At 35.8% G+C, this 14990-nt stretch overlaps 1 protein-coding gene across 2 annotated transcripts in view; it reads left to right on the top strand.

The window, feature by feature from the left end:
- Positions 1-14990, top strand: part of UPF2 (UPF2 regulator of nonsense mediated mRNA decay) — a 115016-nt gene that overhangs the window by 57038 nt on the left and 42988 nt on the right. For both annotated transcript variants that reach the window (XM_024580183.4, XM_024580181.4), the window contains exon 9: positions 3807-3915. In XM_024580183.4, coding sequence (XP_024435951.2) covers positions 3807-3915 — 109 coding nt within the window. The remainder of the gene's footprint in view (positions 1-3806; positions 3916-14990) is intronic.

Here is a 14990-nt window from a genome sequence, read left to right on the forward strand (position 1 = left end):
TAATTTCAACTATTTAATTGTAAAGTACGATGGAAAAAGGAATTTTAGAAACTTGTTCGTTTGAGAAGGATGTGTTGAGTTCAGTGGGGTAGAGGATTCTGAGAGAATGGAATATCTTAACTTCCATGTGGCTCATGGCAAAAGAAACAAAAACCTGGAAAGGTTTAAAAGAGTTTGGACCTTCCAGGGAATCCTTAAACTATTTTTAAAATCTCTACTGAAGTTGAAAACACTTACCTGTATTGTTAGTGCACTATTGGCAGCCTGAATGGATAACACAGATTGCTTTACTTTGTGTGTGTGTGTGTAATATTTGTTGCTTTACTTTAAATAGCTGTATCTACCTTTGTTTTGGGGCTGGGAGTAAGCTTTGAAGTAGATTTGGCTAATTTGAAAAAGAAAAAAATGTGTAAGTGCCAAGGAAAAGAAGAAAAAAAATGACCTAGTGAACAATTTTTTGATGCCAAGTTATAATTTCAAATTTGATTGAAAAATATATTGTATGAGGGGGGATTTAGAAAAAAACCACAATTTATTTATAAAAAATTCTGTATTCTTACATGTTTAATCTGAAGTCACCTTCAAAGCACTCTCCATTTGATGCAGTGCAACTATCGAGACTTTTTTTTCCCATTGCTCAAAACAGTTTTTGAACTCCCTGATTTTGATGCCTTTTAGTGCTTCTGATGTTTTTTGTTTCACGTCTTCTACATCAGCAAAACGTTTCCCTTGAGGACTTTTTTCTTCTGGGGAAACAAAAAAGTCATTTGGGGTGAGGTGAAAGGGAGGATGAGGCATGGGGGTCATGCTGTTTTTGGTCAGAAACTGCTGAATACTCAGCAAGGTGTGGGCAGGTGCGTTTGTAAATCACCCATCATGAAATGGGTAAATGTGTTGAAAGAGCCTTCAAAAAAAAATTTACCGAAACTGAATGCAGCCTCTCACAACAATATTAGCTGGTACACTGATACAGATGGGAAATATATATACCATCAGAAGGGAAAACTATGATTATTTCATTAATTCCATGAAAGGTATTTGAAAAATGAGCTTTTTTGTTTGATAAAATATAAAATTTTATCTAGTTTAGTATTGTTAAAAAATAGGATGACATTTTCTTAATATGGTGGTGAATAGACTAAAAGCTAACAGTAAACTTGTGAGATACCAGAGACATTTTTCTATCAAGTGTTATTGAGCACCTGCTATGATTTAGGCATGTTTTGAGAACTGATAAACTGTCTCCTATGGAGCTTACATTCTAGTGGGGAAGGGTGACAAACAAGACAATAAATGTAAAATAAATTACATGTTAGAAGGTGATAGATTCTTTTTTAAAAATAACAGTTCAGGGTACAGGGATTGAGAGAGGTGGGGTTGGATAGATTTGCAGTTTCCATGGAGCATTCACAATGGGTCTCAATGAGGGGGTGCCTCTGGGGCTAAGACTTGCTTCCTGAGGAAGTAAGCAGTGGGAATGGATACTTGGGGAACTATCAGTGAGAGCAGCCAGTAGTGGAGGCTCTGAGGTAAGGGCTTGCTGGCTGTGTTGAGAATTAATTAGGGAGGGGCCCATGGCACACAGCCGTGAGCAGAAGACAATAGTAGATGAAGTCATATCGGTTAATGAAGTCACAGAACTATCTGAAAGATTTATACCTTAAGTCTCCTAACTCCTGGTATATTGTTCTTTGTTATCCTGTGACCTTAACTCTCATATCTTAATTTTTCTGACCTGTAGTAGGGGCAGTTGGAAGCTATGAACCTTAGCACAGGTTTAAACTCCTCTTTGACAATTGATTATGAGTGGAGAAAGAAAGAATTAAGACCTAATATTCTAACAACATAAATATATTAAAATATAATATTCTAAGTGAAGTTTGAAAATTTAGAAAGTAAATTTGGTATTAGCATGAATCCTGTTATGCAAGAACATTAAATGTTTGTTTGCCCTAGGCTTTTTTTTTTTTTTTTTTTGCGCAATAGCAGACATTCATAAAATTATTACATATTTATGAGAGTATCTTACAGTAGTATATCATTTTTGTAATATCATCAAGGAATAATGTGGCCCACATATGTGCATTTTCTGTGTGACAGGAGTATAATCTTCAATTGATAAAACTTATAAAAAATTTTAAAAAATTAAAATAAAATTTACCATTAAATGTTTTGATTTAAATCTTTACATAATAGATTATACTTTTCACTGTTTCTTTAAAGGGTATGATGCATTCAAAAAACTTACTGAGTTACCTACTGTAGAGCCGCCATGTTGTTTACTTGGCTCAGCATCTGTTCCTTTATTTCTGAAACAGTGATTGTAATGTCCACCTCATGGGATCAACAAGTTAAATAATGATGTATGGTAGATGCCTTGGACAGGGTCTGGCACATTTAAGGATTAAATAAATGGTAGTTTTTTAAAGAAATTTTAATGGTCAAACAGAAATAGAAAGTTTTTGAGGCACTTAGACATACATGAATTTGAGCACTTTCCTCTTCTTGACTCCCTTCCTTCCTGCCTCCTTTCCTTCCTTCCCCTCTGCCTTCTTCCCCTCCCCCCTCTGCCTCCTCCTCCTCCTTCCCCTCCCTTCCTTCTCTTTTTCTTAGTTTCTTTCATCAGTTGTTGCTCCACTTACTTATGCATTCAGTTGGTTGATTCTTATATGTGCCCTGACCAGGGATCAAACCCTCAACCACGGTATATCAGGATCGACCCCACCTTTCAAATTTTATCTGCATTCTTTCTTCCTTCACTATGTTCCTTCATCCAGCTAAGGCTTAATCTGTTCATGCTGGGAGTTTTCCAGATCCAGTTCTAAGCCTTTCATTGTATACAGACTTTTCTCTTATGGTCAAATCATTTTAATGAATTATCTACAGTGGAAATTCAGGGATAATTAAAACTTACAGGATTATTTGTTAGTGTTCTAAATGTCTGATTCAGGCTGTGCTCCCTTCCTCAGTGTCAGCGTCCATTACTTACTACTGTCAGTGCAGCTATTTTATTAGTTCCTCACTGCTTCTTATCTTTAGCATCTGATCTGCGGAGTGTTGAATCATTGGATAACCAAGTTTTATAAAATAATATCTATGGCAGGAATAAAAAGTAAATTTTAGCTTGTGTGTTGATTCTGATTGGTAGTGCCTGCCTGGACTGCTGCGTTAAGCAAGATTCTGGAGTGGCATCCAAGTTTGATGAGAAAGTACTGTGATAATGAAAAGGGGTTGGCAGCATGAGTAACCACATATTTGCTATTTATTGTCTTAAGTAAGAGTAAATGGGTTCTATAGTGCATAAAATCTGTAAGTTAGTATGTGAGTTTGTGATAAGATTTTTGACCCTTAGACGCCTTTTTGATTATTGGTTACTCTTTTACTTTAGACATCAAGGTTTTCAAATAACTTATCCATGGATAAGTAAAGGAAATGGTTTAAAAGGATTCTTGTTTTGCACTATTTAAATTAATTTGTTTACTCAGTAATTATGTGATTAAAAGTTTAGCCTATGTAAAAACTTAGTTTTTTTCTTCACTTGATACTTGATACTTTATCAAAAATTATGTACTAAGTACAATTGCAAATGTGTGATAAGGCACTGAATGGAAAATACCTGATTATTAATAAGCTTTTACAAGGCAAATTGAATTTCTGTGTGCTTCATTATGATGGCGATAAATAGGCATGTCTGTATGATTATTAGTTTTTATAATTATTTGTGAATATATCTGAGGATGTTTAAATTTTTAACTGAATTATTTTTGGTGTGTTTCCTTTTACACATATCAATATAACTTTTGCAGGTTGGATTTGCTACCATTTTATGCAAGATTGGTTGCTACATTGCATCCCTGCATGTCTGATGTAGCAGAGGATCTTTGTTCCATGCTGAGGGGGGATTTCAGATTTCATGTATGTATTTAAGCATTTATTTTGTAATTTTTATGTATATATATACTTAAAAGTTGAGTGAGGATTCTTTAGTTTAAGAATATGATTACTATATTGGTAAGCATAATTTTGAAATTTGTTAGTGATATAACAGTTCAGAATATAGATCTTCTAAATTTTTTAAATGTAAATTTACTCAACAGAGGTTGAAATGATTAAGTGGTAGTGCAATTTGGAGGTGAGCTGTTGCTCCAGTGTAGGTACTGCACTTTTTGCTTTTGTAAAGGAAAAACAAATTTCCAAGGTCAAGACAGCCAGTAGGCCTCATTGGTGTTCCCAGAAGAAACATGGGATTTGGCCATGATGAGTCAGGGAGCAGTGCCTATAGGATGCCTGTTTAGATGTTGGGGGTCCAAATGTTTGGGGCACATGAGGCTCCACAAATGGTGTGAGCTCAGTGAATGCTTTTGTAGCCCATGTTTTTATTGATTCTTGCGTTTAGAATCTTTACCTTGGATGGTGGTGAATTCTTTAAAGAGTACCACCTGGTTAAGTACCAGGGACCTGTTACCAGACAACTTCCTTCTCTTTCTGGTCTCAGGAGTCTTAATGGATTGCATGTTAGTGATTATTCAAAACCCACCTTACCGTCATTTTGTGTAGGTGTTAAGTTTCAAATATAGTCATGAAAGGAGTAAAATGATATCTTAAAGGTTACTAAAAGTTATACACTGGTAGACTTTGAAAAGACATGAAATATATGTGTTTATGTTATCCAATGGAAACATTGTGTTTACAAAATTTAGCTTTATAGCAATTGCTTGGAATGCAAATAAATGTTTGCTCTGCTCAATATGCGCTTTACTGCAGTTGGTTTGCTCAGGTCAGTATTGTTGAGCACTCAGAACAATTCCTGAGGTTAAGAATCTCACTATGTAGTTGGGGAGATAAGGCATAAACACTCATAAAAGCAAGAGAGAAATAAAAAAATTAAACCCTATATTTGATATTGAAAGAAATTGCATACTTAATTGCCAAATGACTTGTTTGAGAGGGAGTGCCTTGAGTTCAGAGGAAGGAGAAAGTATCAGTCTATCTCTAAAGGCTTCTTACCATAGGTGTTTAAGATTTTTCTGGGTCAGCTTTTGCCAAAGTATATTTCAGATTTTCATAGTATTAAGTAAGTAAGGGCAGGTTTCTATGTTTAAAGAAGTTCAGAAACACTGAGGTCAAGAAAGCTTTAATAGGGTAACGTGCACCATGAACCTTCTGGAGATGGTTAAATATGTAGTCACTCAAAGAACACGTTGATATACTCATTCATTTGAGAGAGAGGGTGGAGGCTGGGGAGAGAAACATTAATCGGTTGCCTCCTGTATGTGCCTTGGTATACAGGACAACACTCGAACCACATGAACCGCTTAGCCAGGGCCAGAAGTCATGATATTCTTGTTAATATATTTAATCTCTTCATACAACAAGAGACTGTTTTACTAGCAAACAGTATAACTGTATTGTATTTAGTTATATGTATACACTACACCCTCAACCAAATCCAAAATTAAAACAGAAGTTGCTGCACCAAGTGTAATTTGTGCTTTTGGTGAGAAGCTTAAAATTAAAGAAAAGTCTATTCATGTAATCTTCCCCTCCTACTTCTGAAAATTGGGATGGGAGTTGAGGGAATTAGCAGTTTTTGTTATTGATTGTAACTAGAAGAATATCAATTCTAGGAGTATATTTTGGCAACTACTGTTCCCAGTGGAAAAAAGAAAGGGCACTTGAGGTCATCTACTGTTTATTTTTAAGTATATTTTATTGATTATATTGTTACAGTTTTCCCATTTCTTTCCCTATAACTCCCCTCCTCCCTGTACCCCCATTCATACTAGCAATCCTTCCCCCGCCCCCCCCCCCCCCTTAATTCATGTCCATGGGTCATACATGTAAGTTCTTTGGCTTCTCCATTTCCTATACTATTTTTTGATCATCATCTTTTTCTTAGGTAAGTCCCTTTAACATTTCATATAATAAGGGCTTGGTGATGATGAACTCCTTTAACTTGACCTTTTCTGGGAAGCACTTTATCTGCCCTTCCATTCTAAATGATACCTTTGCTGGATAGAGCAATCTTGGATGTAGGTTCTTGCCTTTCAAGACTTGGAATACTTCTTTCCAGCCCCTTCTTGCCTCTAAGGTTTGTTTTGAGAAATCAGCTGATAGTCTTATGGGAACTCCTACTTTTTCCAGGATCTTTCCTTCCTCACCCCCAAATCTGTGCACTTTGCCAATGACTTTTTATTAGGCTAAAAATATGCTTAACAACTCTCACCCTTACATGAAAATAAAATAATAGCAACAAGAAATTTCTCTCAACCGCCCCCTACTCATTCTCTTTTATTTTCTTCTTGCTTGAATTTCTTAAAGTATACTTGTCTCTTCTGCTGACACTTATCCGTTGTTCTACCATCAGAGACCACCAGTGTCTGTCTAATCGCCTTATGCTAGTTGATGTTTCTGCAGATTCTAAACCCCTGGACTCTTCTGCTTTTTAGGAAACTGTCATTCTGGCTCTACCACATGCTAGCGTTGTAACTTTGGCCAAGTTACTTAAGTGCTCTAAACCTCAGTTTCCTTGCCTATTAAATGAAGATAATAATTGTATCTTTTAAAATAAGATTGTTAACCATCCTCTGCTAGTTGTTTTGCTGGGCCCATAAAATAAGATTGTTCTTATGAATTAAATGAGATAATGTATGTAAAGTTGATCACACATTTCCCGAACACATATAGCATTATAATAATAATCCTTCTCTACCACCACTTTCTCCTAGTTTTTTTTAAATTAATTTATTTTTATTGTATTTTTTCCATTACTTTTTAGCCCCCTTATATGCTCCCCACCCCAGTCACCACACTGTTGTCCACGTCCATGAGTCCCTTTTCCTTTTTGTTCAGTCCCTCCCCACTACATTCCTCTGACTGTGCCTTAACTGTCATCCTGCTCTCCATCTGTGAGTCTGTCTCTATTTTGCTTGTTAATTCAGTTTGTTCATTAAATTCCACATAGGAGTGAAATCATATGGTATTTGTCTTTCTCTGACTGGCTTATTTCACTTAGCATAATGTTCTCCAGGTCCATCCATACTGTTGCAAAGGGTAAAATTTTCTTTATTGCGACCAAATAGTATTCCATTGTGTAAATGCCCCATGGTTGTTTTGTCCACTCATCTACTGGTGGACACTTGGGCTGCTTCCATATCTTGGCAATTGTAAGTAACTCTGCAGTGAACATAGGGGACTTATTTCTTTCAAATTAGTGTTTTGGGTTCCTTCAGATATACTTCCAGAATTTGGATTTTTGGGTCAAAAGGCAGATCCATTTTTAACTTTTTGAGGTATCTCCATACTGCTGTCCACTGTGGCTGCAGCAATGTGTATTCTGACCAACAGTGCAAAAGAGTCCCCCTTTTTCCACATGCTCGCCAGCATGTTGTTTGTTGATTTATGATGATAGCCATTCTGACAGGTGTGAGATGATTCCTCATTGTGGTTTTAATTTACATTTCTTTGATGATTAGTGATGTTAAGTGTCTTTTGATATGTCTGTTGGACATCTTTATGTTCTCTATGTAGAAGTGTCTATTCAGGTCCTTTGCCCATATTTTAATTGGGTTGTTTGTTTTTCTCATGTTGAGTTTTGTACTTTCTTTATAAATTTTGGATATTAACCTCTTATCAGATGTATGGGCTAATAGGTCCTCCTATTCTGTGGGTTTTCTTTTTATTTTGTTTATGTTTTCCTTTGCTGTGCAAAAACTTTTTAGTGTGATGTAGTCCCATTTGTTTATTTCTTTTGTTTCCCTTGCCTGGTGAAATATATCTGATAAAATATTGCTATGAGCTATGTCCAAGATTTTGCTGCCTATGTTTTCTTCTAGGACTTTTATGGTTTTGGGTCTTAATATTTAATCTCTACTCCACTTTGAATTTATTCTTGTGTGTGCTGTAAGAAGGTTGTCTAGTTTCCTTTTTCTACACGTGTCTGTCTAATTTTCCCAACACCATTTATTGAATAAACTATCTGTAGCCCACTGTATGTGCTTGCTTCCTCTGTTGAATATTAATTGACTATAAAAGTGTAGGTTTATTTCTGGGCTCTCTACTCTGTTCCATTGATCTATGCATCTGTTTTTATGCCAGTACCATGCTGTTTTTATTACTGTAGCCTTATAGTATAGTTTGATATTAGGTAGCATGATTCCTCCAACTTTGTTCTTTCTCAGGATCAGTGTTGCTATGTAGGGCCTTTTGTGGTTCCATATAAATTTTTGAAATACTCGTTCTAGTTCTGTGAAATATGTTGTTGGGATTTTGTTAGAAATTGGATGAATCTGTAGATTGCTTCGGGTAGTATGGACATTTTAACAATGTTAATTCTTCCTATTCCATGAACACTATATGTGCTTCCACTTATTTGTGTCTTCTCCAGTATCTATCTTTTAGTGTCTTATAATTTTCCGAGTATAGATCTTTTACATCCTTGGTTAGGTTTATTCCTAGGTATTTCCTTCTTTTTCAAGCAATTGTGAGTGGGATTGTTTTCTTAATTTCCCTTTCTGTGAGTTCATTATTGGCATATAAAAATGTAGCTGATTTTTGTATATTGTATCCTGCTACTTTGCTGAATTCATTTATCAATTCTGGTAGTTTCTTGGTGGGATCTTTGGCATTCTCTATGTACAGTATCATGTCATCTGCAAATAAAGACAGTTTTACTTATTCCTTTCCAATTTGGATGCTTTTAATTTCTTCTTCTTGTCTGATTGCTGTGACTAGGACTTACAATACTGATTTGAATAAGAGAGGTGAAAGGGGGCATCTCTGTCTTGGTCCCCATCTTAAGGGGAACACTTGTAGTTTTTGCCCTTTGAGTATGATGGTGGCAGTTGGTTTGTCACATATGGCCTTTATTATGTTTAGGTACCTTCCCTCTAGACCCACTTTGCTGAAAGTTTTTATCATAACTGGGTGTTTGATTTTATCAAATGCTTTTTCTGCATCTATTAATATGATCATGTGGTTTTTTTCCTTCATTTTGTTTATGTGGTGAATCTTATTTATTGATTTATGAATGTTACACCAACCTTACATTCTGAGAAGATATTCCACTTGATTGTGGTATATGATCTTTTTGATGTATTGCTGTATTCAGTTTCCATTTTGTTAAGGGTTTTAGCATCTATGTTCATCAGGGATATTGGCCTATAATTTTCTTTCTTTGTAGTGTCTTTATTTAGTTTTGGAATTAGGATAATGCTAGCCTTGTAAAATGAGCTTGGGAGCTTTCCCTCCTCTTGAAATTTTTGAAATAGTTTGAGAAGGATACATGTTAGTTCTTTTTGGATGTTTGGTAATATTCACCTGTGAAGCCATCTCGTCCAGGGTGTTTGTTTTGTTGTGAGTTTTTTTTATTACAAGTTTTTTTGTTGTTTTGTTGTTGTTTTTACTGATTCAGTTTCACTGGGTGTCATCTATTTAGAGACTCTGATTTTTCTGATTTAGTTTTGGAAGATTGTATGTTTCTAGGAATTTATTTCATCCAGGTTGCCCAGTTTGTTGGCATATAGTTGTTTATAATATGCAATAGAAATACAATCCTTTGTATTTCTTTGATATTAGTTATTTTTCCTCTTTCATTTATGATTTTACTTATTTGGGTCCTCTTTTTTTCTTGCTGAGTCTGGGTAAAAATTTGTCAATCTTGTTTATCTTTTAAAGAAAACAGCTCTGGGATTCATTGATCTTTTATATCATTTTTTAGACTCTTTTGTTTATTTCTGCTCTGATCTTAATTATTTCCTTCTACTCACTTTGGGCTTTGTTTGTTGTTCTTTTTCAAATTACTCTTAAGTGTAAAGTTAGATTGTTTGAGCTTTTTCTTGTTTTTTTGAGATAGGCCTATAATGCTGTGAATTTCCCTCTTAGGATTGCTTTCCCTGTGTCTCACTGATTTTGGATTGTTGTGTTCTTTAATTTGTTTTAAGGTATCTTTTGATTCCTTTCTTGATCTCTTTGTTGACACATTCATTGTTTAGTAACATGTTATTAAGTTTCCATGTCTTTGTGTATTTTTCAGTGTTCTTGTGAATGATTTCTAGTTTTATAGCATTGTGGTCAGAGAAGATGCTTGATATGATTTCAGTCTTGAATTTATTGAAGTTTTTTGTGTCTTAACATGTGGTCTATCTTAGAAAATGTTCCATATGCATTTGAAAAGTATATATACATTCTGTTGCTTTGGGGTGAAACACTCTGAAGATACCAGTTAAATCCATTTTTTGTAGTGTCTTGTTAAGTCCTTGTTGATTTTCTGCCTAGATCTATTAGTTGAAATCAATTGGGGTGTTTAAAATCCCTGCTTATGACTATATTTCTGTTGATCTCTCCCTTTATGTCCTTCAAGATTTGCTTTACATATTTAGGTGCTCCTGTGTTGGATGCAGAAATGTTTACTAGGGTTGTTTTCTTGTTGGATTGTTCCCTTTATCATGTGTGTCGTCCTTTATCTCTTACTATAGTCTTGGTTTTAAACTCTATTTTGTTCGATAAAAGTGTTGTTACTCCAGCTTTTTTTTTTCTTTCCATTTGCATGAAATATCTTTTTCCATCCCTTTACTTTTAGTCTGCATGTATCTTTTACTCTGAAGTGGGTCTCTTGGAGACAACATTTCTATGGGTCTTGTTTTCATATCCATTTAGCTACCTTATGTCTTTTGGTTGGAGCATTTAAGCTGTTTACATTTAAGGTGATTTTTGATAGACACATATTTAGTGCCATTTTATTGTTAGACTTCTCTTCTGTTTTGGGGTTTTTTTTTCCATTCTTTCTTCTTCTTTGTAAAGCAAGCCCTTTAACGTTTATTTCAGTACTGGCTTGGTGTTAACAAACTCTTTTTACTTTTTCTTGTCCAGAAAGCTCCTTATTTCTCCTTCGATTTTAAATGATAGCTTTGCTGGGTATAGTTGCCTTGGTTGTAGGTCCTTGCTTTTCATCACCTTCAATATTTCATGCCATTGCCTCTGGCTCGAAATGTTTCTGTTGAGAAATCAGATGACGGTGTAATTGGTGCTCTCTTGTAGGTAACTACCTGCTTTTCTCTTGGAGCTTTTAGGAATCTCTCCTTGTTTTTAAGCCTTGTCATTTTAATTATGGTGTGTCTTGGTATAGGCCTCTTTGGGTCCAACTTGTTTGGGACTCTCTGAGCTTCCTGGACTTGTATGTCTTTTTCCTTCACCAGATTTGGGAAGTTTTTGGACATTATTTCTTCAAATAGGTTTTCGATCCCTCACTCACTCTCTTCTCCTTCTGGTATTCCCGTGATGTGGATGTTGTTACAGTCCATGTTGTCACAAAGGTTACTTAAGCTCCCCTCATGTAAAAAATTTGTTTTTCTTCTTGCTGCTCTGCCCGAGTGTTTTTTTCCCTACCTTGTCTTCCAAATCACTGATGTGATCCTCTCCTTCATCTAACCTACTGTTTATTCCTTCCAGTGTATTATTTATTTCAGATATTGCATTCTTTATTTCTGACTGGTCCTTTTTTATGGTTTCTATGTCTTTTTTTCATGCTATTGAGTATCCTTATAATCAGTACTCTAAACACTATCTGATAAATTGATTGCCTCAATACTCTCTAGTTGTTTTTCTGTTGAATTCTCTTATTTCATTTGGGTCCTGATTCTTTATTCTCCAGTTTGGGCTGTCTCTTTGTATTTGTTTCTGTGTATTAGGTTTCTGTGTATTGTGTATCTGCAAGTCTCTGGTGCAGACCTAAGTCGACTCTGCCTGTGCCTTGCCCTAAGCAACGTGTTTGGAGCAACGCACAATCCACAGCTTGTGGCTCCCTCTACTGGCCTTGTGTTTGTGCACAATGAACCAGGCTGTGCAACAAGGCTGGCTTTAATGGCACCAGGCCTGCTGGATCTGCTTCGGCCTGTAGGCTTTCTGTAGTGTTCATCAGTGAATGTCTGCCAGCTGTAGTCCTGCACAGCAGGGCTTAAGACAGGGTGAAGCCACTTGGTGGGTATTGCTCTGCCTGAGCAAGATGGCTTCAGCAGTATGGGGGATGACTCAGTGTAGGGATTATGGTGGCTCTTCCTTCAGTTCTCTCCCCAGAACCAGCAGCCCCAAACTCTCCTTGTGTGTCTCTAGTCAGCTCTGCCTTTCCTCTGCCAGAGCCCAGGGTAAGTGTCTGCAAACGGAATTTTGTGCATTTGCCCTGTAAGATGCTCTCTGAATCTCCTGCTGTCTCTCCCTGGACAGAAAACCTGCTGTTTTTCACTGCCATGTGTTATTTGGGTTCCTTTCACAGTTCTGGTGCTGTAGCTGGGGAGCCCAGCTTGGTTTAGACCCCATGCTCTTCATGGGGAACACCCTGGCTCCTGAAATGTCATTTCAGCACTTCAGCTGCAATCCATGGGAGCCCAGCCTGCCCTCTTGTGCCTCCTCTGAACTCCCTGCCAGTCATGTTGTGGTGAAGTGGCTTCCTTTGTCTGTCGGTAGTTAGAAGGCTTCTCTCCAGCTAGTGTTCAGTTGGTTATTCAGGATGATTTTTCTATAATTTACTTGTAATTCCACTTTGGTCCTGGGAGGACTTTAGTGTAGCTTCCACTTATTCCTCTGCCATTTTGGGTCCAAATTTCTCCTAATTCTTACTTGTGACTACCATTCTCAATATCCTTTGCTGTTTTTTTCTAGCTGAGTTTACGTGTTAGTGTTCCCCAGACTTTCTTCCTTCACCTGCCTTTTTTACGGAATATGTTTTACCTGGGGCTCAGTTAACAGCTATTTCCCAGCAATCTCCAGTACATATTTAAACCCCTCTTCTGGTGCCTAATTAGTTCTCATGTACTTATGAACATAGCTAAATATGTTCATAAACTCAATTTCTTCTCAAAAATGTCTTTATCCTTCTCTTATATCCACTTCTATATTTTTCCTGTAAATTTGCAATATATTTTATCTGATCACTAAGAGAAATACCTCAATTTTTTGCTCCTCTGACATTTAGGGTCAGATATTTGGTGACCAGTGATCACCAAATTCTATTGATACCATCTTCTAAAATACCTCCTCAGATCTAGGGTCTCCTCTTCATACCCAGTGCTGTTGCCTTTCATTTTCCATAGCTTGAATTATGAGGAAGCTTTTTAACCAGGTGTCCCCATCTCTGCCTTCTCTCTAGCTCTATCATGTTGTCAAAATCTGATTGTATTTGTCCTCTGCTTAAGAATCTCACCTGAGAAATAAAGCTGATTAGCAAAACTGTATTAAACACATATAATAGTCAAATAAATTATAGTATTCTAGCTCAAAAGATTTGGTCATTTGACTGACAGAGTAGTAAAGCTAATAGAAATGAGAAATCATTCACATATACTGTGACTGAAATTTGGAGAAGGAATTTGGCAATATGTTTCAAGATCCTTAGAGGCATTCGTACATTGGACAACTTGAAGAATCTGTCGTGACAATCATATACCCCCAAAGCTTTATTGACATCATGAACTGTAATAGGGGGGAAAAAAGGGAAAATAATCTAAAAGCCCAACAATGGATTTAGAAAATGATACAGAGCTTTTGAAAGTGGTATTTACCAAACAGTTTTCATATCATAGAGAAAGTACTTTAAGGAAAAAGCAAACTATAAAATTTTACACATAATAAACTTATGATTGTGTTAAAATGTCTAAAGAACGAATTGGATATGAATATGTTAGCAGTGACTGTCTTTGAACAGTGAGAAATACTTTTTCTTTTCTGGTTGTCTGTGTTCTCCAGATTTTCAGCAGAGTCTACCTTTTTGATAATGGAAGGGACAACTTTTATATAAAGTTAAGCAAATCACCCTCAATGATTGACATTTTAAAAATTAGTGTTCTTTTAGCTTTTTCAGTGAGCCTCTCAGTAAAATAATTAACTACATATCCCAATATAGGTATATTTATTTATAAATTACATGCCTTTGCAATTGTACCAAATATTTTATGCACATTATAAAATACAGAAAGGCACATTGAAAAGTATGATAGAAAGACAAAAACATAATAGAAGTATAGATGTCGCAAAATTTCTTTTTTCCACACCCCAAAAGATGAGAAGAGTCTTTCCTACCCAACTTTGGAGATCAGTAGTCCATAGGATAAAAAAGTTTTTTTTAAGGAAAATTTACTTATTTATAGACTAAGCGTTTAGCCTATAGTAGATTTCATGAAAAATTATTTGAATAATTACAAGAATAAAGTTTATGTAAAACAAAACGAGCAAATTATGGAGGGCAGAAAGTATAATGTCTACTTGGATGATGTTTGGAGGTGGGAGGGTTCTTTCTATAAGGGAATAATGAATGATAAGCCTCAGAAATTTTTACTTGTTGTATGTTGACATATCTGAAGAGTTTTTATTAATGCATATGAATTTAGTTATTAAATTAATCTCAATTTCAGCTGTCATTAATAAATGAGCTGTAAGCACCATTTTTGCTAAAAGATGATTGGTTATATAAGTAAAATCTTATGAGACATTATTGAACTAAAACATATATAAAAATTACACGTTGTGCCCTGGCTGGTGTGGCTCAGTGGATTGAGCACCAGCCTGCAAACCAGAGGGTCGCCAGTTCGATTCCCAGTCAGGACACATGTGTGGGTTGCAGGCAGGATCCCCAGCTGGGGATGTGTGAAAGGCAACTACACATCGATGTTTTTCTCCCTCTCTTTCTCCTTCTCTTCCCCCTCTCTAAAACTAAGTAAATAAAAATTAAAGAAAATTATACATTATTAATTCATTTGTGTTTACTTTTGCAGAAGTGTTTTGACAAATCTTTTGATCAAAAGGAGTCAGCAAATGATACTGGAAAATATTGAATGAGGAGAATAAATTAGTCTTTTTTTTTAAATAAGTTACAGTCTCTTGAAAAGCCTTTTTTTTTAATCTGAAAATGAGGCAATTAAATAATTGATTTCTAATAACTTCACTTAAAAATTCTGTAATTTTGTCATGTTAGTTTGATTGTACCTCCTTATCCGCAATGT

The sequence above is a fragment of the Desmodus rotundus genome, chromosome 4 (assembly GCF_022682495.2).
Source record: "Desmodus rotundus isolate HL8 chromosome 4, HLdesRot8A.1, whole genome shotgun sequence".
NCBI classification, from domain to species: domain Eukaryota; kingdom Metazoa; phylum Chordata; class Mammalia; order Chiroptera; family Phyllostomidae; genus Desmodus; species Desmodus rotundus.